This window comes from Vidua macroura, chromosome 10, assembly GCF_024509145.1.
Source record: "Vidua macroura isolate BioBank_ID:100142 chromosome 10, ASM2450914v1, whole genome shotgun sequence".
Lineage (NCBI taxonomy): Eukaryota > Metazoa > Chordata > Aves > Passeriformes > Viduidae > Vidua > Vidua macroura.
Genome location: NC_071580.1, coordinates 14,920,398 through 14,946,331, shown reverse-complemented (window position 1 = coordinate 14,946,331; position 25,934 = coordinate 14,920,398). Strand labels below are relative to the sequence as shown.

Genomic DNA, 25,934 nt, shown 5'->3' with positions numbered 1-25,934 from the left:
ACACAGAACAACTAACCTAAAAGTTTTAGGATTAAGTGTGGAACAATCTAATATGCACACCAGGGACATTATTTGACAATAATAAGTGCAATGTAGTCTTTATAAAACTATAATAAATTATTTCCTGTCAATAACTACAAAAAAAAAAAAACCAAAAAGCTCTTCAGACATTTCAATGAAGGTCAGATAAAGCAAGTAGTTCTCCTAAACAAAGTTTCTAATTGTAGTACTTACATTTTTTATAAGGCTCCTGTTTTCTTTGCTGACATTTAAAGCTGCCATCATTGAAGCCTGGCTTGTAAAACTGATGGCCAGTTCCCAGCTTGATTTCCTGAGGTAGAACTGCACCCTAGGGTTTAAAACATCAAAGCTTAACCAGAAAACTGGGTATCTATTATTTGCATAGCAGTGCCCTATGATTACCCCTTTCCAGAGCTATGCATACTCCCTATAACACCACTTTCATCCAGAGGATTTATTTGTAACATGAAGTTTTCTGATACAATGAACTGACGTATGAAATTAAGTACATTCATATTTTGAATGCAGTAATCTGTTAAAAGTTTCTATACAAACCTTCTCATGCATGTTTTGCTGAATGTGATGAGACTTCCCAGAACTCTGCAATGACTGCCATATGCTGCAGAATTCATCATCTGGCTTACTCTGTGCCTGACAAAATAAAAAAACAAGACCTCAAACAAACTCAGCAGCGATAAATTCAACTTTTGAACAGCTAGTATATACCAAGACATTCTGGAAATTGTAAGTTTCAAGTTTAACAGTCCTCAGATGACAGATATTTTTATACTGACACTAGTACAAGTTGCAGGTAATTAATTAGGAAACAAGATGTGGTAGTGGATTGCAGTTACAATTTTTACCAAGAATCACTACTAAAGTGAAATGAGGTTAGTTTGATGATTAACTATAATGAAACTCAGGTAACAGTTCAGAATGGTTTCAAAAGCATGGTTTCATACTGAGAGGATTCTTAGATTTTATTATTAATGATTTATTTTGTAAAGTCTTGCCAGCAAGGCTCAATTACTTCATTACATTACAGGTATGTTACTGCAGAACTGAAGCCCAGCTATGCCAAAAAACCCTTTTAAACATCTAATATCTAAACCAGGATAACACAGAATATTATATTCATTCAAGAACTGAGAGCAGTTCTGCTCCAGTCTGTATCTGAACTAAAACATCTGATGTACTAAAAGAAAGCAATTTATTAATCATGAGAAAATGACACCCACCCTGAACAGAGGGCCAAAACAGAGACATTTGGGTCCAATACTAAATGAATCTGAACACTCACTTTATTTTTCTGATTGCCACTCAGAAATGATCCTTTCTGGGGTGAGTTAGAGTTGCCCTGATTTTCAGCCCTGAGATTGTAATGCTGTCTTCCATTCAGTTGCTAAATCATTGAGAGAGAAAGAAAAAATCAGAAGTGTTTCATTGTCTTACATTTTCTTTTGGAAAGTACTTTTTCTTGTAGAGAATTGAAAAACATGAGACAACTATTTTCAAACACACCTAGAGCAACATGAAGTTACTAATTAAGGTAAGTTTCTTTAAAGAAGCCTCTTGTTAAAAAAATAAAAGTGTCATTAAACGACCAAGAAACTCAGTTAAAAACTTGTAATTTTTTCTCCTTTACTGTAGTTTCAAAGTAAATTATAACCAAGAAGCAAAACTGATAGAGAAATCATGTCTTCCCTTTCTATGCATGGACAAACACCCTATAAGGAAGCATTAATTGGACCAAAGCTTTAAGAAAATAATTGCATCTCTGTCCAAACACACTATTTATTGACACCAAATATGGTGTCACTGCTCCAAACCAAGTATTTGTCTCTCAGAAAAGCAACTGGAGTTACTCAGAGCAAAACCACTGTCAATAAGGAAATTTTAGTCCTTTTCATTATTAGATTAATTCATTTCTCCAGCATAAGAATTATTCTACTTCTAATATATTGACATAAAAACTAAATTTTATTTGGACCAACTAAGATAACCACGTCAATATTTCAGGTTCTAAGGAAAAACGTTTTTGTACAAATGTGAGAAAAGTCTTACTTGAGTAGGAACAAAAAGGGAGCGAGGAGAATGGTTGAGGCCTCCCAGATGCACTTTTTGTGAGCATACGGATGACAGATCAGATGCATGTGAGTTGTTCACTGCTGGCTGAGGTTTAACTATGGCCATCAGCTTTTGATTTCCCATTTCTGACCGACTACCATGAGACAGGTTAATTAAGGCACTTGAGGGCAGGCGATAACCTCTGGCAGGTGAGCACCTTGAGAAAATGAATTCCATAGTTGTTTCATGCAGTTCAATTATTGCCAAAAAACAATGACTCAAGTTTGAACAACAGAAGCTGAAAACTATGCAGTATTGAAATCTAGTAGCATTGCAGACAACCTGAAACCCATGGCTCCCCTTTGCCCTCTGGCTGTCAAACAGTAATTAGCACTACTCTCAGTTTATATTGTACCTTTCAGTGCCGAGCTTAAAGAAATTTTTAAGATGAGTGAATTGTTATAGCACAGTTCTGTAGTAAATATTTCTGTAAAAGAACCAGAAAACAATATTCTTTTATTTTTCAGAAATGAAAACTGAAGTTTCAGGTTCAGTAGCAGAATTACAAATTGAAATTAAGCAGCATTTCTGAACACTGAGTATTATCTGTGTTACAGGACATGCAAGGGCTATGATTGCTGAGTGCAGGTAGTAGGGAAGAATTTCCTCTAACTTCCATTATTAAAACCTTAGGTAAGAACAGTAAAAATGAATCCTGCTGGGTATATCTGAACACTTAGAAGTTTAGGTGTTTACTTCAATACAGAAGAGTTATCACACTTATAAAAACAAAAGCACCTCCACCTCCTGAAGAACAGTTCAGTTTTTAATGGTTTGAATTCAGTGTCTAAGTATCAACTACTGAGTTCAGAGTCCCTCCTTAAGAGGAACAGATGCCTTCCGCCTGCTTTTTAATCTACATGTTGAATACATACTGATAAGAACCTATTTTCTACATATTTGTTTAGAAAGACATCTGGATCTAGTGCTTTATTCTGCTGGTTCATATCTGCTTTCTTCAAGTCAGAAGTTTATACACCAAAAAAGCCTAAAGAGCATTTCCACAATATAACATGCTTCACAAAAAATTATCACTACTTAAAGAGAATCAAGAAAACACAAAAGAAATAAAAACTGACCAACACTGCCAAGAAACAAAGTTTCAAGAAGAGACAATAAAAATACTCAACCAAGACAACAATTCTATGCCATCTATGCCACTAGCATGAATTGACTCTGAACTCCGCCACACAAACCTTATAGTGAGGCCTCCAAGGAATTCTTCATCAAACAAAACTTCAAAGAGCACATCTGTTTCTCTAGTAGCTACAGAAAACAAAGTACAACATCATCCTATACAGTTACATCCATCTATGTTATGTAAATATCTATCTATACTAGTCATACCATAAATAATGAAAAGACCAAAAATGAACAACAGACCCCCAAATAATTTCTGAGTAATTTCATTAACAGGAATTTGGAAATGCTTCTCACAGTCTCACATATGTCTGCCCTTTAAGATATAGTTTCAACAGTAATGTGCTATGCATTACACCTTACCAATGTGCATTAACAGAACTGCAGTTTATAGCAGTATGTCACACTTGTCAGAAACTGGCAGAAAGAGATGCAAGTCACTTCTACATTCAGGCAGTCAGAAACTAACAGCTTTAATATTATCCTCCTGCACAATGATAGACTAATACACATTTAAAATTATAGCAGTATCTAAGAATTATGGAGAAAAGAATATTTTTTTAAAAAACTGCACTCTAGTCTAGTCTCTTTGAGATTGTTGGATGCAAATTGAATGAGAAAGCAACTACTGAAATTACATTTGCAATTCTCGATCTGAAACTGCTACACTCTGTGGGGCTCAATAAATCCTTCTTGAAACAGATTTATGGTTAATCTTCTTGTCAAACAAGCTATAAATCTATGCCAATTAATGGAAATGGAATATTACAGAATAAAAATACAAATTCAAAGTAAAACTATTTAAGACAAATCATACTTGATAAACTTTATGATTGATGTAAGAATTAAGGCTAATACTTGGTTTTATGTCTACTTCACTTAACTTTGCCTATATTTTCCCATAACTTCATTTTGTTCCTTTTCTGATCTGCCTTCTTCATATTAAAAAACCAAGAGTAATTCCTAATTCATAGAGGAAGGATCATAGGGTAAGCAATTTCTTTTTCAAATAACAGCTGGGTAACACATGAAATTAAAGGAGAAGGTAGGTTTTATTCAAAACAGTAAAGATGTTAGTAACAGGTTCAAGTTGCATAGCTTCATAGCAAGAAATATGTGCATTCACAACCATTACATAAAACACTATCCTGAATCCTGCTTTCGTATTACTAGTTGAGCTGTTATATAGTTATAATCATGAAGAAAATATTACCTCCTTTAATTCCAATAATGGTGCCTCGTAGACCAACAGGAACAGAAAAGTTCTCTCTGACATTGACAACACGGTCAAACAGCCTGTACTCTGCATCTCGATCTGGAACAACCCCCTTCTGCTGTTCTAATGGCTGCCAACCAAAAGACTGTATTAATGTATGCAAAACAATAATAATTAGAATAAAAATGCATTTATAACAATATCTGAGACACACTATAATGCAAACTTTCTGGGGAAAAAAAACAGAGAAACACCCCCCCCCCCCAAGAATAAAACCCTTCCCTCTCCAGATTCAAAGCAAACTTTCTTTTTTTCCCCTTGCAACTCTCACTACTGCTTCTGCCTGAAAATGTGTTGTACACTAGCTAATCAAGAGTATCAATTTAGACAGAACTAAAACATTACATATAAGCTGCCTATGTCAGTAACATGGGCAAGAGAAGCAGTTGGTTTTATGTGAAGAACTGAATAAAAAGTAAAACATGGGAAAAGAGACAGCAGAAAGCACATTTTATTTTGCTTTCATTATAAAGCCAGTAAGAACTGCAGAAGCATAAAGGGCAGAAGGTAGAAAAAACATGAAAGTCAGTGCCCAACATGATCTGTCATGCTTGTAGTTCGAAGAAATTCTCTCTCCTTGTAGAGACAGACTACTGTTTCCAGAATTATTTTCTAGAAGGCATAATAAAATGTTTCCTTTCATCAATACTGTCACAAAATTCCAATCTCCTAAAGTTGGTACGCTTAGGTAAAATAAATATGATCTGGAGAACTTAAACCCATCCCCAACCCAATCACATCACTTACTCTGTACAGCAAATGGGGCTTCACAGTTACTCGCACCTTCTTGTTGCTCTTCCTCTGCTAAAGGAAAGGAACAGAAACTCTTTACAAACCAGTGTAGGAACAAGTACTAGAATATGTAAAACAAAACTCCTGAAAAGATCACGTAGAATTCTTCAAGTTTCTTTTAGATAATGATATAGAGCTTTAACGAAGTCTTTAGAGTAAACCTAGTTTTTAAAACATGCTGGATTTCATACCAAACCATTAGTTGTCTAAATCCAGTTTTCACACCAATTTTCTAAGACGTCCTTGCAAGTTATTTCAAAAAAAATGAGCCCATTATTTCATTTGGCTTTGTCCTTAGACTTTATTTTAGTAATTTCCTTGGCCACTTTTTTCACCTGTGGCCTTCAGAAAAAAGCTTTCTAATTTTCTGCAAAACAAAGAGTAACTGCAAGGGAAGAACAGCTGGGATTTCACGTAAAAAGAGCACTGTAGTATTTTTCAATATATACTGATACCTGTTCCTTTACAAAACCACCAAAAGGCACAGCTCAGAGTATGTCCCACTGCTGATAAATCACCCCTAAAAGCGTGAATTTCTTACAAAGATTAATAATGAGCTCTTCTGAATTTCTGAGATAGTATTACAAATCCAGATTTTACATTATATTCTGTGTCCTTTTTCTCTGGGATGGCAAGTAATGTCTTATTCAAATTCAAGAACTTCAAAAATAATGAGCACTGCCTTTTGGTTCACCCCTGCTCACAATGACACCAAGCTGCGTACCTTGCATTTCTCTACTTCTTCTTCAATTTTCTCAACAATGGCTGCATCCAAAATTTGCAAGTCACAAGATGAGCGAGACAAAGCAGACACAGGATGTGCTTTTAACCAGGCAACAATTTCTTGCACTTTCTCAGCTCTGAATAATAAATGGCATGAATGAAACCAGGCATTTTACCATGTTCCCTAATTTAATCAGTCAAGTATTATCATACAGGCACACTGACTGTATATATTCATAAGTAATGGACTCTATAGATTCTGTATGACTTAAGAAACGTCAAAATTATACAGTACTGTTTCAAAACCATAATGTAAAGTTTTGTTTCAGGAAAAAAAAATTATTAAATTAATTAAAAGCATTCAGCAAATTAAGTCTGCATCCAATCAATAAACTGTGTCCAGATGTGATTATGGGTTCTGTGACCAGCTGTTTCTCACAACACAGGAAGAAAGAACTTCACAAGGGAAGACTCTCTGGTAAAATGGAGAAAAAAATCTGAGGTTCTTCTATGAAAGGAACTCTACACTGGTGTATCACGAAGTAAGAGTCCTGTAGATTTACTGATTGAAGCCCATGGATTGGGTTTATTGTCTAATAACTAAAGTTTCTTCAAGTTACCATACTGTGTCTGGAACCAAGGTTGCTATTTTTCTCCCATGTAAATGTATACTAAAAATGTGCAAAATACTTCCAGCTCGGTAGGATTTACTTTTCAAATTCCAAGTGATTTTAGACAATTACCACAATTATTGGTTATTAAAAAAAAAAAATTATGACTAATCATAGCTATGCTTACTGTAGGCTATTTTAAAAGCAAGAATTATGAAATAGCCACTGAAAATTATATTTCTAATTTACTGTACTAAAGGTTGAAGCCTGGCAGAAACTTGGACTCCATGACTGAAAAGTACAGCATTCAAATAATGTTTTCAGCCATCACTGAACAATCAGGCTGCTGGAGGAACAGAAAGGTTTCAATTACACAGCAGCCACCGCATTTCACAACTGTCAGTCTTTATTCTCCTTATTGTAGAAAAGAGTTAAGGACCATGGCTTACCCATTCTCATCCTCTCCAGGCCAAATGTCATCTTCATAGCAGATATCTTCCTGGCTGTTCTTGGCTACATAATTAAATAGTTCAGGCACCCTAAAAAACCCCAAATATATGGAAGATAACTTTAGTTTCACATCAGCATAGACCACAAAAAAGCCCCATCAAAATCAAGTCTGCTGCGCTTCAAAAGTTGTGAAGCCCAGATGGGTTATTTTTTACTTAATTTAGTATCATACTGCTAATTTTCCAAAGGCAAACTGCTAATACAATTACTCTATCCCAAAACAGAACACTGGAATAAAAGAAACAAACTCATTGTTCTTAGAAGATCTGTAACCAGAGGACAAATTCCAACAACTGATACAAAGGTGGGTAATTTGGATGAAGCTCATACCCATAATTTACCTTTCTAAATACTCAGCAAGTAGCTGTTCTACTGCAGAAGAATACATCCATTCATTTCCAACTTTCTTAGTATAGCCAGGAACTTCTTCATTTTTCTTATTGAACTTCAGGTTTAGCCCCACATTTGCTTTGTGATCACCATGAGGACTGGAAATAAGAAAAAGTTCATTAACTTGCAATATGTGTGTGTGTTCACATACATTAAAAAAACCCTCATAAACATACATTCATGGCCTTAAATCACAGAAAAATTAAATTCATTGTATTGTTTACTTGTTAACATTGTGCCAGCTGTAAATGTCACAGGCCAAAAGCTGTGCTATGCTAGCTGTCCACCCATGCGCCTATACTTCACTGCAAATGAGGGTAGGAAATATTTTACATTTCTTCCTTAACTGAGATCTAATCAACCACAATCAACCTGGCATTTATCAAGGTGCAGAAGGATGTCCTTGAACAATCCATCAGGAAGAAATGTACACATTAGATCAAAAGAAGATGCTCAGGCATCCATCAACCAGATCTTTAGAGAGGAACCACAATTTTGATATTCACAGAACTACACGGATTGCTTCCCTTATGTATTTTAAGCAGTCTTAACTAGTTCTGAAAAGAAGCTACAGGTACAATGAATCTCCCTGTAGTAGCAGTAATAACTACAATGAAATTGGACCCTGATTCTACTTTTTTATTCTCAGTATGGCAAAGTCAGTTTAAACTCCTAATTCAATTCTGCAAATAGCTAACCAGGAAAGTCAATTTTATGTCTGTCTACAATACGAAAGCAAACAGAACTGTCCAGTGAACTAAAATTTAAAACATGCTTCTGACAGAAAAAAAGCACTGCATATCAACTTAGTTTACAGCAAATACACATTAAAGAAAGTTTCAAATCACAAAAGAGTGTACACTTGATAAAAACAGCACTTAAACACAGCAAAAATTCTGTAGAGTTACAGCAGAATTTAGAAGTTTCTCTACAGTCAAAATTCACAAAAAGAACTCACTTCTTCTTTGATCCTCTTCCAATAAAGATACTCCCTGTAAATCTGGAGACAAGATATCCACTTACTCCAAGACGGCTGGCCAAAATATATGCAGGATTGTATTTCACAGAATATTTCTTTAAAACAAACAAACAAAACATATTGGCAATGTCTAAAGGATTTTTTATACAAATGGCAAATGAATGGTATGGAAACATCCCTTGAAGACATTTACCATTGCAAAATCTATTTGATACGAGAAAAGAAGAAGCACTCACATGCTGGTTCTGTATTAAAGTATCAAGCTGGGGTTCACATGGAATATTAAAAACTACCCGGATTCTGCCTTCTGGGATCACATCATGTGAATCGTGAACCTTGGAGAGAAACACTACTGGTTAGAAGTGCTATTTAAAAACAGCAGTCTTTGGATAACACACCTCATGTTCTGCTTTATCAACAATTTTGCTGCAGTAGGCACAGAGATGCTTTGGGATTCATCACCTTGCCTTCTCATAGAGCCAATCAGTCAGCATTAAACCAAAGGAATTCATGACTGAAAATAACACCAATGGGAACCTTATGTATTATCCCAAAGAACTAATAAAAATAATCCTGCATTTAAGTTCTGCCTTTTCCTCTTACACAAGCAAGAAGAACAGGGAAAACAGAAGATCCCTCTCTTTCTCAGACTAAGCCACCAGGAAATCCTAGATTAAAAATTTCAGCTAGCAAATGGCCACTACTGTCACACAACATCTTAGATTATTTTAGGTTTGCAAAAAGAAAAAATCTACAGGGAAAAATTATGAAATTACTGGAACTAACTTCTCCCATGCAGCCATAGTAAGGAGATCCCAGCATGAAGGCTGTACTTCCAGGAGGAAACAAATCATCCAAAGTTTTGATGCTTGAAAAACGGGAGTCAAAGGCTTTGATATCCTACATGAAAGAGACAACAGAGGTAATCTTAAATATCATTCAGTTCCAGTAGAATAATTACAAAGTTTATATAAATAGCCACTTAGTTTAAAACGTAGTCTGAGTCTGAAATAATTCAGAGAAGATACTGAACTTGTATATTTACCTTGACAACGGTTTGGTAAACAAAAGGAAGAACTTGTTTAGACCACTGCTTCTCCAAATAAACTTCTCCATTTTGGTTTAGTTGATATCTATTACCAGTGAGTAACTGAGCATATACAACTACTGATGTTTCATGGATAATTATTCCTTTCCTTCTCTGGTACCTGAATGCAAAGCAGAACATTTAGATTGATTACAATAAACAGAACTGAACCAAGAGGGTAAAATTAATTTATTCAAGTAAAATTAAATAAAATAAAAAACCCTCTTTAAAAGAGGACTCTAATAATTTTCTTCTTACTTTACAAAAAAATACCCGGAATAAATGGCTTAACCAGCTGCTTACCCACTGCTGCACAGCCATCACTACAGAGCTCAGAGTACTAATTTAAGCACATTTAATCTTTACAGTGGAAGGCTAGGGGTAATTAAATCACTTGACTTAAATGACAGATAATGAAATGCCAAATTGGTGCCAGATGGATTTTTGCCTTTTTGCTTTCATATACTCCCTATCATCTTTACATATACATTTATAGCTCTCTAGCCTATTACAGTATTCATAGCTAGCATTTTACCTATTCTGTTAGACAGAAAGACAAAATAAATTCCTTGGCAGCTCCAAGTTGGAAGTCCAAGGTTAGATTCTCTGGGAAGCCAAGGTTGAAACTAGCTCTCCAAGAACACATTTTCATAAACAAAGTTTAGTTCCTGTCTAAGGGTGGGTGGGGAAGAGGAATTCAGAAAGGGTTGAACTGATGGGGAATTACCTCATCACTTCTCTCTCTAATTGGGGATTCTTGTCAGTTATGCTAATTGGCTAAACACATAAAAATTGTATGTGCTTTACATTCCAGGTGCATCTTCAGGCGCTTTCCATCTAGCGTGCCATGCACCTAAGGATCCTTAGAAATGTAAGCCCTTTTTATCACAGAACTGTGTCTGGCTTGTGATTTTAAGACCAGCAAGAAGGCATCAAAACTACTGTAACTCATTTATAGTCTACTGAGCACCCACACTCTGGAAGAGCAAGAGCTGTATTCAAATTTAACAAAGCTAAGCTATTTGAGTTGCAAGTTGATTCTGTATGACTTCATTCTACATACTTCCTTTAACCGAAGATTGCTAACACCACAACAGAAAATTGAGAGGGAGAATAAATACTAAAACTCATTCATTTCAGAGTTCTTTGTAAGAGCATCTAACTTTAGTTACCTCAGAACAGACTTCATATATTCTGAAATTTCAACATAATCTCTTTTATGTTGTTTTAAATTTAAGCAGACTTGATTAACCTTTATCATCAAGTATGCAGCAGCTGTTCTGTGCTACTTAGGTCTGTAATACAGGAACAAAACACAGCCGAGACATAAAATGCAAAGCTACACTTTAATTTTTGAAGTTACTTACTGCTCTGAAATGCCTTGAACTTCTTTTACCCACATGCTTTGCTCCTTATCTCCCACATAAGCCACTTTAGTTGGGGGCACTGCATTTCCCATGTAAAGCTTCTGTGTGCCATGTGGTTCTTCCAAATAAAACCTTGAGAATATTATGACAGATAGGAAATTTAACCAAGTAAGATTAACCTAGACATAACCAATTGTGAGCAAGACTGAAAATAGTTAGAAATTACTTGATAAGGATGTGGAAGACTTGCAGCATCGTTTTTCTCTATCCCTTCCGCAATAGGCCACAGAGCATGTTTTTAATAAAAAATACCAGTACATGTGCTATTCATAAAGGAGTATTATATAGAAATGTTCACTGTGTGGATTTCTGTGCATGCCTTTTTCCCTCAAAACTAAGAAGGAGCTCTCCCAAGATTCGACATCTATAACAAAACAGTGAAAGACTAGACTGCTACAGAGGCAACCAAACCTCAGAACAATGTTAAACATTCTTCACCAAGAAGCCTTTGTTACATCTGGACTAATTGGTTGTTAGTTCTACAATAAAATCAAAATTTCTGTGCAGCCCAAGGAACTTAAATTGAAAAGAATCAGTAAGAAAACAAAGAACTACATATCAGGTAACTCTTACTTAGTTTCTCCATCTGACACTGCAACAACTCTGGCTTCTTCAAGGTGGGGCCAGTTAACAAAAACTCGCTTTCCAAGTACTGAACTGGCAACATTTTCTACAGTCTGAAAAAAACCCAGAAGTCTTATTACTAATTGTTTAACAGATTAGAAGATTTTTGTTACAGTATTTTCAAGTTATTTTTGCAATAAAAACTACAGTAGTTAAATAACAGATTTTCTTGCAGAATAAAAAACTCATTTTATCTTACTAAAATATATTTGATACTGATTACATAATCCCTATGCAAAAATGTGGCTTTTAACATGTTGCATGTATTACTTGGAAGACCTGGGATAATTTGTATGTCTCATATAGGTTTGCTAAGTACTTCTTTTGTTAAATCACTTAGAACTATTTGTGTCTCTGGGACACAGTAAACAAAATGACCATTTAAGAATACCAAGGAATTTTGTATGATATATTTTAATTATATATCACATTGAAAAAAAGGAACAACGTTTATGCCCACAACTTGCTAGCATCTGTAAATTCAGTCCCATATTATGTTCTTTTTTTTCTAACATGTCTCTGCTATTTTTTAATATATTAATTGGGCTTACTTGATTTTTCTTGCCATGAATCTTGAATATGTACTCTCCCTATTCCTCTATTAATATCATATATATATTGTTTTCTTCCTCTCTCCCTTATTTTATTTATTTCTGAATTTTTTTCTGTTCTGCACTTGTCATTTGATTCCTCTATCAAACAGCCTCAATAGAGTGGAATGCATTAAGTTTGCTTTGTTGATTAAAAGGAAACACTTTTTCTTTGTAAGTGGTCATCTCTTCAGCTAGACAAAAGACAAACACCACTGATCTGGAGAGTGTTCCCCTGCATTTATACCGTTCATTAGAGACCAGCTCCTTACCCAAGAACATCTAAATGCTACCACAGAGAAAGGCCAGAAACTCAACTAAGGACACTGATGCTTCATATTGTGAGGTCTGGAAAATGATAAATGATTTTAGCAGACACCCAAAATTCTAGACTGTTTCCCAGACAAATTTTAACACCTCAAATCTGACCATTTAACAAATTCAGACTTCTTAACAAGTCTTTTGTCCAGCTGCAGGCCTTTTTTTTTTTTTTTTTTTTATCTTTTGGAGCTGAATGCTTACCTGGTCCTTTGAGTTCTCATCAACTGTGATTTCCAACATCATGTTCTCTCCATGGCTGCTTTGCTGAAACACTTGTACACCACTTTTTTTAAGGTAGAACTAGGTGAAAACAAAACAGCACATAAAATTTGAGCTCTTACATAGTTATCTACTACATACAATTGAAATGTTGGAAAAGGAAGAATTTTTTACCTTATGCTTAATGTGCTTTAAAGTAGGAAATCCACAAAAATATAATGCACTCTTGTTGATTTTAGTTATCTTATTGTGGGTTATTTCTACATGCCAAGCATTCAAAGGTATTGTTTTATACCTAAAAAAGAAGTGGCAAAACATTTGCTCGTGCAGATTCACCTTCAGCTCTAGAAAAAATCATTACTCATTCACTCATTAATTGACAACCCTTTGCTTTCCAGCAACTAATTTATGTCATTTGGAATATATAGAAAGGACTATAAAGAATGCCATGTTATTGCTACAGAGAGACTATTCATTAGGGAAAAAGACAAAACTTCAGGATATATGCCAAACTCACTCTTTTAAATAATTGTAATTACTGAATTCTAACTAGCAATGGTTCCTTATGGCATCACTCATCTTCATAACTGTCCACTCTTTACCAGCTATAATCCAGCAACAGACATTCCTCCTCTACTCTGCTTTAAAGTTTGACTACTGTTAAGCTTATGTTTCCATTTCATCTTCAGTTTGTGTGAAATAAAGCTGGCTACTTTCAGTGAGAAGAAGGTGAAAAACGAATTTGTGTTTAATTCTCTGCACTGGATCCAAATGCTTACATTAAAAAAAAAAAAACCCACTCTGGAATTAGCATGCCAGTAAATATCACTGTTTATCAGCTATCTGTACCAGTCTTTCATCTTTTGTCATACAAAGTTTAGTCATTCTCTGGTTTGCTCTTGACAACTTAGCACTGGTTCATCTGTTTTGCGAAGTAAATCTGAAGGGACAAATACCTTTACAAGTACCATCCAAAGCAGGCAACATCTAATTCAGTATTTTTCATTTCTCAGTTTACATATTGGCATATGCAAGGTTTGGTTAAAACATTAGTAAAAATCCTTCAACTACTTTTAGGCTGCTCTAAAATAGTTTCGTCAGCATTACCTCGTGTGACATCGTTCTATTGCAGGGAATTTCTCTGGCCATGGTGACAGGTACTGGAACTCAGCATCTTTGTCATACCAGTACATCAAACAAGCACTGTGAGTGTTTCTTCGTTTCTCCTCTTCTTTTAGGCCCTTATTACAGGATTCCATGGCCTGCAGCAGTCGTTTCTAAATTTTAGAGGAATTAGCACATGTGAAACTGCCAATAAAGATTAGCATGGAAAAAACTACACTGGGAAAGTAACCCAAGAAATCCAGATACCCTATGTTCTCACTGTCCAGCTGCAGCCTCACCCTTCCTCATGTCCCTGATAAAAATGCTCTCTGAACAATTACCATGGAATGGATTTGGACAATAATCACCTTTCTGCAAGCCTGTTTCCAAAATGTAGCCTTGTCTAATACTGTTATCCTATATGCAAAAGCAAAGTACTATTTTATTGCTCTCCATTAATGCTTCCCTATTACTGGTGTTCATGTGAAGGATTTACTGTAAAAAAACTTTTTTTTTTCAAGTATTTATTTTATTTTTCTACAGATATTCTCTATTTTTATATGTACATAGGAACAGAATATTTTTCTCAAATAAACTGAACCAAAATATCTGAATAGCTGATTAAAAACATTAACAACACCAAGTCCACAGCAATTACTTAGGACTTCTGCCACCTAAAACTAACTTTGCTTGTGGTAACTTAATCTAGATTTATTCCCCAAGCAGCAAACACTTATTTTTCTATGATCTTATCAAGTGTTAATTTAAACTTTCACTTAATTGCATGTCTAACTGTTGATAAATTAAGAAATTCAGAAGTTTTGTAATGCAGCTTTTATGGACAGCAGATGCTGAAAGAACTTACCTCATCAATAAACGGGATTAATACTACAGCTTCCCATTCCTGCTGTTTACCATTTAGGTCAGTTTTAAAATCAGGTGGATAATATTCTATAATAGGAGAGTCTTGACTAGTCATCAAATGCTAGGAAAATACAACAGAGATGACATCAAAGGCAATTTAGCACTAATTTTAGGAAGAGACAAAGGAAGGCTTGTCTTAAAACCAATTCAACGCTGTACAGAAATGAAACATTTAACTGTCCTAGCTGGAAATTGCTTAGCAAATGTAAAATGTTGTATTTATTACTGACTTTACAATGCACTACATATAGTCTCAAGTAGAATATTTCATACACCTAAAATGTAGAGATATAATTTAATTAACAAGACATGCAAAAACACCAAGAATAGAGTAAAATAAAATAGACACTGAGCAAGCAGTAGATAGATAATAAAATTTAATTCTATATCTTACCTGGTAACATTTAGGTAGCAGATCCTTGCTAGCTGCTGGAAGTACAGCAAGAAGCTGTTCAAATGGCATGAAAGGTTTTCCAAGTTCAAATTTGATTTTGAGTTCACTGATGTTGCGAATATCTGACAGGTAAGGTGCATAATGATAAGGGTAATACCTGCAGGTTAAAAAAACCCCTAAGTTACATGACTTAATTAGAGCACAGCAGTGTTCACAGATCAGAAACAAACCAAACTACATTAAATGTTCCCAGCATAGAAGGTGAAATGCCACTCTATCTTTCAGCAGTCTCTCATTTCATGTTTTTTCTTACCAGCTCCATGATTGAACTCCATGGTAATAATAATGCAAAATCCATTGTATTGCCTGGACATAACATTCAGCTTGATCAGCTAAGAAGGCACTTAAAAGAAAAAGGAAAGATACTTATTAGTGTTCTCATTTTCACTGGTATGTAAAAAGTACTTAGCACCTTGTACATAAGGATGAAGATAGAATATTTTGGGAACCTGATACCATGATTTTCTGTTCCTCAAACACTTATTACAGAAAACTTGATTTGAGCTTTTGTTGCATTAGGCAAAATCATCACCACTGTAGTACTCTGCTGTGTGTTTTCTGCTTTTGACATGGGATGAATATTCTGTCTTTTATTAGAATCACAAAATGTTGAGGGTTGGAAGGGCCCTTACATATCATCTTGTTCCAACCCCCTGCCATGGGCAGGGACACCTTCCATAGACCAGACTGCTCAAAGCCCCATCCAACCTGGCCTTGAACACTTGCAGGGATGGGACATCCACAGCTCCTCTGGGCAACTTGCTCCAGTGCCTTTTCACCCTCACAGTAAAGAATTTCTTCATTCTTATCTAATGAAATCTACTCCCTTTCAGTTTGAAGCCACTATACCTTGTCCTGTCACTACACACTCTTGAAAAACGTCTCCAATACATATTTACAAATGTATGTCTCTAATATGTATCTACAAAGACTTGTCTTCAGCATTTAGGAATTAAAAAAGAAGTATAAACTTACTCAGACACTACTTCTACACCCATTTTAGTCATGTAGTAAGTTCTTTTGTATTGCCTAAACTCAGTTTCAAACAGATCATCATCTTCTGGTTCATCTTCCAATGCGGCTGGAAAACCAGTCATGAAAAAAAAGGATTAACATTCACTTCTCTACTACAATAAGGTTTGAAAACATTCACTTCTGACATAATGCCTTAACTTTATTCCTCAATTCAAAGCTGTAAGTACTCACACCTTCCTGGCACAGAAAGTAACATGAAATAATCAAACAGAATCTTTATCCAGAAAAATTCTGAAATTTTTAAGACAGGTAACCCATTTCTTTAGCCCAATTACAAGAACAGAGAAGGTAATATAAGATGTCAGAAAAAAAATCTGAGAAAACATTAAAATTAATTTTAAAATTTAATTATGTTCAGCAACATCATATAATATCATGTAGTTATATTCATACATTTTGGACAATTAATTTCAAAACATGAGCAAGAAACATTTCCTACAAGTAGAATGAGTTTAAAACCAACCACAACCAAAAATCCTGAAGGCATACAAAAATCTGTTCCCCTGTCTCCCCATCTAAGAAAATACCTATGCATACAATTATCAAAACCTTAATATTGTTGAAGGTTTGTTCATTAATTCCTTTAACTCATCATGGAAATACAGGGCAGGGAAGAAGCACCTCTAAAGCTTTAGCCCCACTCTCTTTCACCAGAGCAGCTCCACTTCCCAACAGCTGACTACATGTCTTGCATTCAGATTAGGCTCACCTCTGACATGCAATTCTTACAGTCCTTTCAAATCTATACACACATTTTTTGTTATATGTGTATGGAAAAATTATTTGCACTTACTTTTAGGAGTCATTTCACCTTCACCTTCATTTTTTTCTAAAGCAGCTAAAGATATAGAATTTTCCTGAGCCTATTAAATTAAGATTTGAGATAATGTAAAAATACAGGTTAATGCACAAACCCCATTCAAAACTTGCAACTCAAAATGCTACAATCAAAATGTATAAATATTATTTATTATAAACTCCATTTCCTTCTCTTACAACTGCTTCAAGAATATTATTTAAGCAGACAAAAAGGACAGATCAGACAAAAGGAGCAGTCTCAAAACATTAACTACTTAAAAAATACCTGAATATTTGTGTTCCAAAATGCTACTCTTTCCAAAATTGCTCTGTACACAAAGAACAGGATAACAATATACAAAGACAGATTAAATGCAAAGGAATTTTCCCCTGCTACTCTACACCCTGCTGAAGCATATAGTGAAGGGCAGTCAGTGGAAGAGGTGGTGGGGAACTTGACACTGGGGCAGAGACAGGATACTGTTATGTAGTAGCACACACATCCACAAGGTGCTGTTCCTTATTAATTGGTTATATCTAGAACTGCAAGTTTAATACTGATCTGAGATACCTCACCAATGAAATCGCTCGTTCCCTATTTGTTGTCCAGTAGTTAGCCATTACCAAGACTGTACATGAATGCTCTATCACTGTATCTGAAACATATGGAACTTCCAGCAGACTATGCATTAAAAATTACAATTATGAAGCATAGCAGGTTTGATCATAACACACACAAAACTTAAGTTCTGCTGCTGTTGAAGAACAGCAAAGCATTAAATACATGTTTATGAGACTTTAAAAATCATGAGCACTGGCCCCTGACTGAACCATTTCATCACTCACAACCAGCAATGCATACAGGCAGAATGCAAACTGTTACAATTTACTACCTTTTCTGGTGTGAAAAAAATCTCAAAACAGAGGTTTATGCCACTTTATTTCTCTAAGATTAAATTACTGATTTGCAAAAAGTAACATTCTTATTTCTGAAACTGTGCATATAAAACACTGACCTTTTGTTTCTTTTGTTTATTTTTTCTGGCTTCCTCTGCTGCAATCCCAGCTGCTTCATTGAGGTATTTATTGCCCACTTTACTTTCAAACCATTTTAGGTCAACAAAGACTTCACTGAAGTGTTCACGATCAAACTGTGAGATTAAAGAAAGTTTGCAAATATTTGAGGGATGTCAAATTTAGAGTGCCAGATTAACAATGTCTTTGTAGTACGTGCATTAGATTACATTTAGAGTCATCTGTACATAAACATTTTGCCCTAGAGATACAACTAAATAGATTAATACTAAAAATCCTGTTTCTCAGCAATATGTAACAATACAGCCAAGCCATATTTTGTTTTCTTTCAGTAAGGCAGCAAGGCGTAACAAAAAAGAATGAAATAACTTCTACATTTCACTATCAACTCTAGAAGCAGTGCACACATAGGGTCTGGTTAATACAGCCCGTGCCACAGATCTAACACTTTCACAGCTCTATCCAAGAGCCAGAAAATAAAAGCTGAAGCAGGGACAACAGATGATCTCCCTCTTTCTAAGTTCAGCAGAATGTTTAATCCTTTCCACTTCTATATGGCCTATACCTTACCTCATCTCTAGGATGGATTACTGCACCAGCACTTAACAGGATTACCTCCTGTACACCAGTTAGTTCATGAACAACACTGATGCCTGCCTCTCAGAGATGCTCCTTGACCTTTACTAGTGATTTTCATAAAAAACCTGGAAACAATTCTCCCATCCAAGACCTTCAGACATACCCCACAGGAAACTACCAGCAGGAAAAACAAAGAACATCACTGCCTGCAGCAAGCTTTAAGAATACACAAAAATCACAGACAATTCTGAGCTGGAAGAGACCCACAAAGATCACTGAGTCCAACTGTTACATGAATGGCCCTACAGGGGCTGAACTCACATTCCTGGCATTACTGGCACCTGCTCTAGAGGGACTGAACCCACATCCCTGGCTTTACTGGCACCTGCTCTAACCAGCTTTACCTGATACTGCCACACACTTTGACGGGAAGTAAGTACCATGATTCTACTGGTGAATCCTCATTTGATTTGCAGGATTAAAAGCATTGTGCTGCATTAAAGTACAGATTAAATTATTCAGTCTTTTTCCTCTTATGCTATAAGATCAGACAACAACTGATTGGATTCCATCTGTTCAATACTAAAACAGCTGATTAAACCACCTGTAAAACACAGCCATACTGGGTACCATACTGAGTTTAAATTCAACATTCTATAAATTTCAAAGTTACTTACATCTGACAATCTTGCAAGGTATTTCTCAAAACGTTCTAAATTCAGATGCCCATTTTCATTGATGTAACCTGTTGAGAAAATTAAGCATGCTTTTGAACTAACAATTCAACAACTTTAAGATTTGCATTTAAATGCCGCACGGGTAATAAAATGCAATCTTGCTGCCTCTCTAAGGAAAGTGCAGTAAATGCTAAACATTCTAATGTGAAAAAAAGGTCAATAAATACAAATACATCAATGTTAATGCTTCTGTTTTCCACAACTGAACTTAGTCTTCTCACCTCCCAGTTCTGGCAAGATAGCCATGTATGTTCTATAAAGTAGCGGCAGTGCATCATGATTAATGTGTAAATGAGGTAGATGAGGAATAAAATCATTTCCTACAAGGAAACCCATTAAGATCCAATCATCTATTATCCTTTCAATATCATATTCAAAAGAAATCTTGTCCTGGAGGAAAAAGAAAAAGGAAAAAAGAACAACACTCAGGAGTATAATTTTTGTTGTAATTTTTACTTAAAGACTTCACACATTCGCATATTTTTTCCCATCTCAGCTCCATTAGAACTTACTTTTACTGGGGAAAATTCATAATCAATATATTCTCTCATCAGTGATAAGTGCAGTAAATGAAACGTGGTTTCCTCTGGTGCACACACTCTGTAAATTATTCAAACCACCAAGTTAATTATTTATAAACACAGTTTCAACATTAATATTAATAAATCCAAGGTTACCCAAACACAAGAAATTTTACTAGGATTGTATCTTCATAGAAGATATAATGTATAAACATTTCCCTGAATCTTTTTTAGGATTAATCTGGTTTGGTCTATAAAATTTTGCAGTAGAATCTTCTAAACACCAGATGTGATTGTATGGAGAAGAACTAACTTAGAGAACAGCTTTGTGGAGTTCCATGCTGCAGTAAGTATCTCCTAAATCCTTATCCCATTGCTCAAAAAAGAGACAAACTACTTTTCTAACTAGTCTGAATGAGAACAGAGTACACAGATTTCCATCTAAACCAGCTGGGTTACATTTGTAGTCATTTGAAATGCTTCTTGTAAGAGATCAATATGCTCAACTTGAAAACAGGCTCTGTATATATTATTTCGTGGCTTCAGTGCAGCACTAGAAGAACAAACCTACTGCTTGTTCATGGCATAGTCAACACATATTCTGCCTTCCTTTTTTCTCTTTGCTAAAACTATTCGTAAAAACCCCAAGCCAACATTAGCCCCAAATCACTTAATACCTACACCAAAAGATTAATGAGCTAAATTATGTATTTCAAATTAATAAAGGACTATTTCACCTTGCAGATACTATAACTAGCTGAGACCACCTCCAATGACAAACCAGCATAAATCCTTGGGTCTTCACACATAAATAGGAAATTTCAGAAATTATCCTAAGAGGAAGATGTGTGTGATAGCAGCCTTCAGATAAACTCATGTAAGACAAATTCTGAGCTACACTGGGCTTCAGAATCAATTGTGTCATTTTTTAAATGCAATTTTCATATTGGTATTAAAGAACTTTGGCAATCAGGTTGATGCTATAAGACTCTAGAGACATTCTGCCCTTACTCTTCATTGCACTGGACTTGAAAATCCTGGTAAGAGAAGCAATTTCTCTCAGTGAAAAAAATCGTGGAGAGATGTCAATTTGTACGTATTTTTAGGATTTTCAAATTTCCAAATATAAGTATCCATTAAAGTAACAATATGGACAGAAGGCAATTCCTGTAACTTACAGAAGTAAATTCTTGTAATGAGCAAAATTATTCAGAAATTACAACATGGAACAATGCTGGGGGTGGGGAGGGGAATAAATAACACTTTGCCTTTTGATTTCATACTTTCACTAATTAATCTTTCAGAAAGTAATCACACTCTTATTTGACATTATTTTATTTTTTAGAAAGATAAAACCAAGGTTTTACTTCGATTACATGTAAGGTCTTTAAAAAATATTGCAGTGCTGCATGCCAACACTACCCATGAGTATTAGTGAAATGTTGACTGCAAAGACTGAAAAGAAAGCATATTTCTGATGTTTATCATATTGTCCTTGGCAATTAAATATTCCTTTATTAGCAAAAGTTATGCATTTATCTAAACATTTATGACTTATCCTGTGTTATCCAAAATCCTTTCAGTGTCAGAAATGTTTATTTCTGTCTCCCCCATCTTCTCCCTTTATGTACCCAATATATATTTAAGGTCCTTCCAAGAAGGAACCCAGCCACAGGAACAGTTACAAATTATTCCTGTATTACTTCAGCACAGCTCCAGGTACACACACAGCTCTGGAACAAGTCACCATCTTCTGACTGTTTATAGACCACGAGTTATTTCAATTGGTCAAACCCTGAATAATAGCATCTACCCAGCCATTTCAAGAGAGTTTATTTTAGTAATTATCCTAGTAATTTACATTTATGCACAAAACCTCATATATATATATATATATATATACACATACATTTTAGAAAGTTAATATCTGCATAACACAGTTATGGAAACAATGTCAATACAGCCCAGGTTGCTCCATTATTACATGAAGAAGAAAGTAAAACATACTAAAGTTTTAAGGATTTATCAGCTGTTCTGACAGCATATATTTTTTCATGTAAACCAATTCAAATGCACAATTTGGCACGTTGATTTCTCTAATTTCATGATTATTCTAACCCAAAGAATAAACTAAGACTTCATTGAATTACTATGCAATCAATTAAAAAAAAACCCAAATCACCACACACACCTGTTTTAGTCACCCAGTATGTTTTGGATTTAATTTCATCATAAATAAAGTGAGAGTAAAATTAAATCAATTCACCTTTGAGCCTTTTTACCACCAAATCTGACTTCTTCTCTTAAGAGCGCAAAGTGTGCCTCATGACTTGTTAATCCCAGCATTATCTATTACAAAGAGATATCAGAAAGATCTTACTTCTTAAATTTTTTTAAACCTTTCAAGCAGCATAAAGAAATTTTGATGTTTATTTTCATTACAAATTCAAAAGTCTGCAGGAATACAAAATGATATGCTTGTTTCAAACCATTTTAAAATCCTGTAAGCTTAGGAACATATCAGAAATGCAGACACTTGACAAATCCCTGTTGTTTGTATTATTTTAATTGCACATACCAAGTCAGCATCTAAGCCATAGAGACAGTGTCTTGTGTTTGGATCATGATGGGGCTTTGCTTTTTCTGATCTGATGAACTCCATAATTTTATGCTCACCTTCCCCTGGGGTCTGGACACCAAAACAAAACAAAAAAAAAACCCACAAAAAATATTCAGCAGTAAGTATTATTCTATACAAAAAAAAATATTTAAAATAGGATAGTAAGAAAATGTAATGACCTCATGGCCTGATAAGTAGACTGCTATTCCTTGCCAGGATTTGTCTGTGGAAATCTTCATATTTACAAAATATTTAAGATGCTCATTTAATCTGGCCATGAATTCAGTTCCTGAAAACAGAAACCTGAGTTAAAGTTTTTCACTAGCTCGCATTTATATATCACAAGTATTTAAAAAAATGCCAACAAATAAAACTTCTGCCAGAGATGAAAGATATGACTGGTTTCTTTCCTAAGACATTTCACTTTTTATATAATAAACTAAAAACTTTTTAGAATAAGACAGTATTCCAACCCTACTGAATGTTACTAAAACTATTGCACAAACTTAAGCCTTTATTGATTCTGCCTTCTATTTTTTCAAAAACATGCATAAAGATAGGAAAATAGTACCAAAATACAGATGACAAACCATAAACGCTTAAATTTAGGTAGCCAACAAGTTATCTTACCCGGTGTAATACAGTTGGAGTCAAATCTGGCTTCTGTAGGGAGAGTTTCTCCCTTTTCCAATGCCTTTTTTATTTTGTCCTCTGCCTCTTTTGCTGATCTAAAACAAAACAGCATTGGAGAGAGAGTAGAGAATGAATCTTCTTATTCAAATGTTAATATCCTAAGTACAACTTTATGACAAAATAAATACAGTTGGTTATTTAGAGTGCTTAAAAAATAAAAAAGAAGGGAAACTGAATTCCTGAATAGAGTTTAAACTTATTTCTGATACAACTAAGGTGGCTTAAAAATAGCACTTTTTTCATAGAAATGTGACAATCTGTTACTATTAAAATGCAGTTACTATTTAGATTACCAAGGTGATCATACAATGGTCGATCACAATTAATGGCTATTAATGTTGAAACAACAGGAATATTTGTTATCTAAACATCTGAAAATGCTACCCTAGAACAATAACTGTAACATAGTTAAACAAAGCAGCAGGTGTGGAATTCCAAGGGAGTTATGAGTGAACAATTTACCATGCTCAGTAATGGAGAAATTAACAAACATCATGCCAGACTTTCTTGGCAAAGAATTTCCTAAACACTTCTGAACCAGAAATAAAGTAACCAACAAAGTTTTAGGTTTTTGTCTGGCCCTCAATTCTGCTACAATTTTCTATTTAGAACTCTTAATCTCTACTTCCTCTCTACCACCTTTATTCCTTAAAGAAAAAATTACATCAAAAACCAAACCACAAAAAAATCCAGTTGCTTGAAAGTGTTTTCTCCTGTTCCTTTCCTGCAGCTTGTTTACACTGCATTTCACTCACCATCCCGGTACTGTCAGAACACTGGCTATTTTTCCTTACAGCAATCTTAAAAAAGCTTCCAAATCTCCCAAAACATTACTGCAATTGTTAATCCACTTGTAGCTCTGTGTCTGAGCTAGCTTGGTAACTGGTATCAATAGGAAATCAGTTTCATTAGAAACTTGATTTTTTTCTATGCCTTCCACTACAGCTACCAAATAGGCATATCTAGAACTAGCATTCACAAATACCAAAGACTCTCACATGTTATAAAGCATTTGGAAACATCTGAAAGAGCTCCACTGCAGAGCTGTTTCACAGAAAATTTCATAAGAAAAAGCTCCCCTTGTCACCAAGTGCCACATACACAGGGAAAATTTACGTAACAAGCAAACTTTCATTTTGGAATCCTGATTTAACATTTTACAGGTAGTTATCCTCATTCAATTAAAACTACTGTCAAAGGCACAACCACTCACCATCTCTTTTACTTTTCATGGCACACATTTCAGTAAGTGGGTTCTTTTAAGTGTTTACTATCCTCAAGACAGAGTCAGAACTGATCTTCTTACCTAAAACGTCTCCCACGCTGCTGATTCATTTTTGCTCTTGGAGCTACTCCATCAACCGCCATGAAGAAAACCTTTCTTGGTTTAATAATGCGAAATAGTACTTCCAAATAGTGAAAAATATTGGCAAAAATCTTATCTTCTGAGATTCTGAAGTGGACATCGTCATCATTTGGATGTGAACACTGATGTATAATGCCATTCATGTCCAGGTACAAGTTGTCGAATTCTGGAATCTGCAAATGCCACAGTTAGTACCGCTTGGTGAATGCAGCCACTGCCCAAGGCACACCTGAGAGCACTCTGGAAATGAGCTGAGGTGGGAAGACCTCTGTGGCACCTCCTGCACACCAACAGGCAGAGTAAGAATATCTGGACCAGGCATGGGTTTGCCTGCACATGCAATCTGTTACTTTGATTTTTCTCAGTGAGCCAAGTCAGCTGAACAGGTTCCTACTTTATCCTGGCTGTTTGTGGAACTTCAAGACTTTTGTCCCTGTGCTCAGACTATCTTCTACATTGTAAAATGGAAAAGCAAACCAAAACCACTGTTTTCAGAAAGATTGTTTTTCTTTTTTGTAAGCCTGCACATTTAATTGATTCAACCTTTCATAGCTGCACTACAAACAAAAAAAAAAAAATACAAAACTGAGCATGCAATTTCCAACAATATTTCCAAGCAAAATTGGCTTAAGAACCTTTAGAGTTCTCCCCCTGTTCAGCAGCTCCTACTCCAACCACTGCATGCTGTCTCTTTAGCTATGCTTGTGAGCATCTTTGAGTCTAGAGAGTGGAAGTTACCACCAAAAGCAGAGAGCTGGCAATAATAACATCAATTTCTTACCCAGACTTTCCAAACAGATTTTCTTTCTCGTTCTAGTTCTCTGCTCTTCTAACAGCCTTATCTATAGCAGTCACACTTTCTTTTAAAGGAAAAAGAAAGCCTTCCCAAATGTACACAAGCAACATACAGAAAACAAACACTGGTAAACAAATGACACAAAGGGCCAGTACTGCCTCGGTGTCACCAAAATGCGCCACAAGAGCAACTGACATTAAACAAATCTATTCCCTAATCCCCCAGTAAGACTATTCACAAAAATCCCCCTATCATCACACCTAGGAAAAGGCACTGCCAACTTGCTACAAGTTTTCTATAGCACTGCTGCTGACATATCTTTAAAGGCACCTTGTTGAGCTTGCATTCATCCTCCAGATGCAAGAGAAATGCACCTGTCTTAGAAAGAGGAAATGGTGAAGAGAAGAAATTAGAGGCAGGATCAGGAATGATCCC

General features: G+C 35.2%; 1 protein-coding gene across 13 annotated transcripts in view; it reads right to left on the bottom strand.

The window, feature by feature from the left end:
* XRN1 (5'-3' exoribonuclease 1) overlaps positions 1-25,934 on the bottom strand; it is a 37,948-nt gene that overhangs the window by 10,298 nt on the left and 1,716 nt on the right. For 8 of the 13 annotated variants that reach the window (XR_008438589.1, XR_008438590.1, XR_008438588.1 and 5 more), the window contains exons 2-34: positions 24,644-24,876; positions 23,275-23,372; positions 22,824-22,933; positions 22,603-22,713; positions 22,291-22,373; positions 20,016-20,103; positions 19,725-19,893; positions 19,444-19,511; positions 18,169-18,303; positions 17,148-17,217; positions 16,295-16,400; positions 15,573-15,662; positions 15,260-15,416; positions 14,807-14,926; positions 13,945-14,114; positions 13,012-13,132; positions 12,820-12,918; positions 11,657-11,760; positions 11,024-11,155; positions 9,615-9,777; positions 9,356-9,469; positions 8,806-8,904; positions 8,549-8,664; positions 7,542-7,688; positions 7,140-7,229; positions 6,081-6,216; positions 5,312-5,368; positions 4,502-4,634; positions 3,345-3,414; positions 2,086-2,305; positions 1,322-1,423; positions 577-672; positions 235-349 (exon numbers count right to left, since the gene is read on the bottom strand). Coding sequence is in view for 9 of the 13 variants with exons in the window: in XM_053986285.1 (XP_053842260.1) it covers positions 235-349; positions 577-672; positions 1,322-1,423; positions 2,086-2,305; positions 3,345-3,414; positions 4,502-4,634; positions 5,312-5,368; positions 6,081-6,216; positions 7,140-7,229; positions 7,542-7,688; positions 8,549-8,664; positions 8,806-8,904; positions 9,356-9,469; positions 9,615-9,777; positions 11,024-11,155; positions 11,657-11,760; positions 12,820-12,918; positions 13,012-13,132; positions 13,945-14,114; positions 14,807-14,926; positions 15,260-15,416; positions 15,573-15,662; positions 16,295-16,400; positions 17,148-17,217; positions 18,169-18,303; positions 19,444-19,511; positions 19,725-19,893; positions 20,016-20,103; positions 22,291-22,373; positions 22,603-22,713; positions 22,824-22,933; positions 23,275-23,372; positions 24,644-24,876 (3,922 nt within the window). In the remaining 4 variants the exon portion in view is untranslated. Of the gene's footprint in view, positions 1-234; positions 350-576; positions 673-1,321; positions 1,424-2,085; positions 2,306-2,503; positions 2,576-3,344; positions 3,415-4,501; positions 4,635-5,311; positions 5,369-6,080; positions 6,217-7,139; positions 7,230-7,541; positions 7,689-8,548; positions 8,665-8,805; positions 8,905-9,345; positions 9,470-9,614; positions 9,778-11,023; positions 11,156-11,656; positions 11,761-12,819; positions 12,919-13,011; positions 13,133-13,944; positions 14,115-14,806; positions 14,927-15,259; positions 15,417-15,572; positions 15,663-16,294; positions 16,401-17,147; positions 17,218-18,168; positions 18,304-19,443; positions 19,512-19,724; positions 19,894-20,015; positions 20,104-22,290; positions 22,374-22,602; positions 22,714-22,823; positions 22,934-23,274; positions 23,373-24,643; positions 24,877-25,934 lie in introns of those variants that run through there. The other 5 variants (XM_053986286.1, XM_053986287.1, XM_053986288.1 and 2 more) reach the window with 5 other exon arrangements.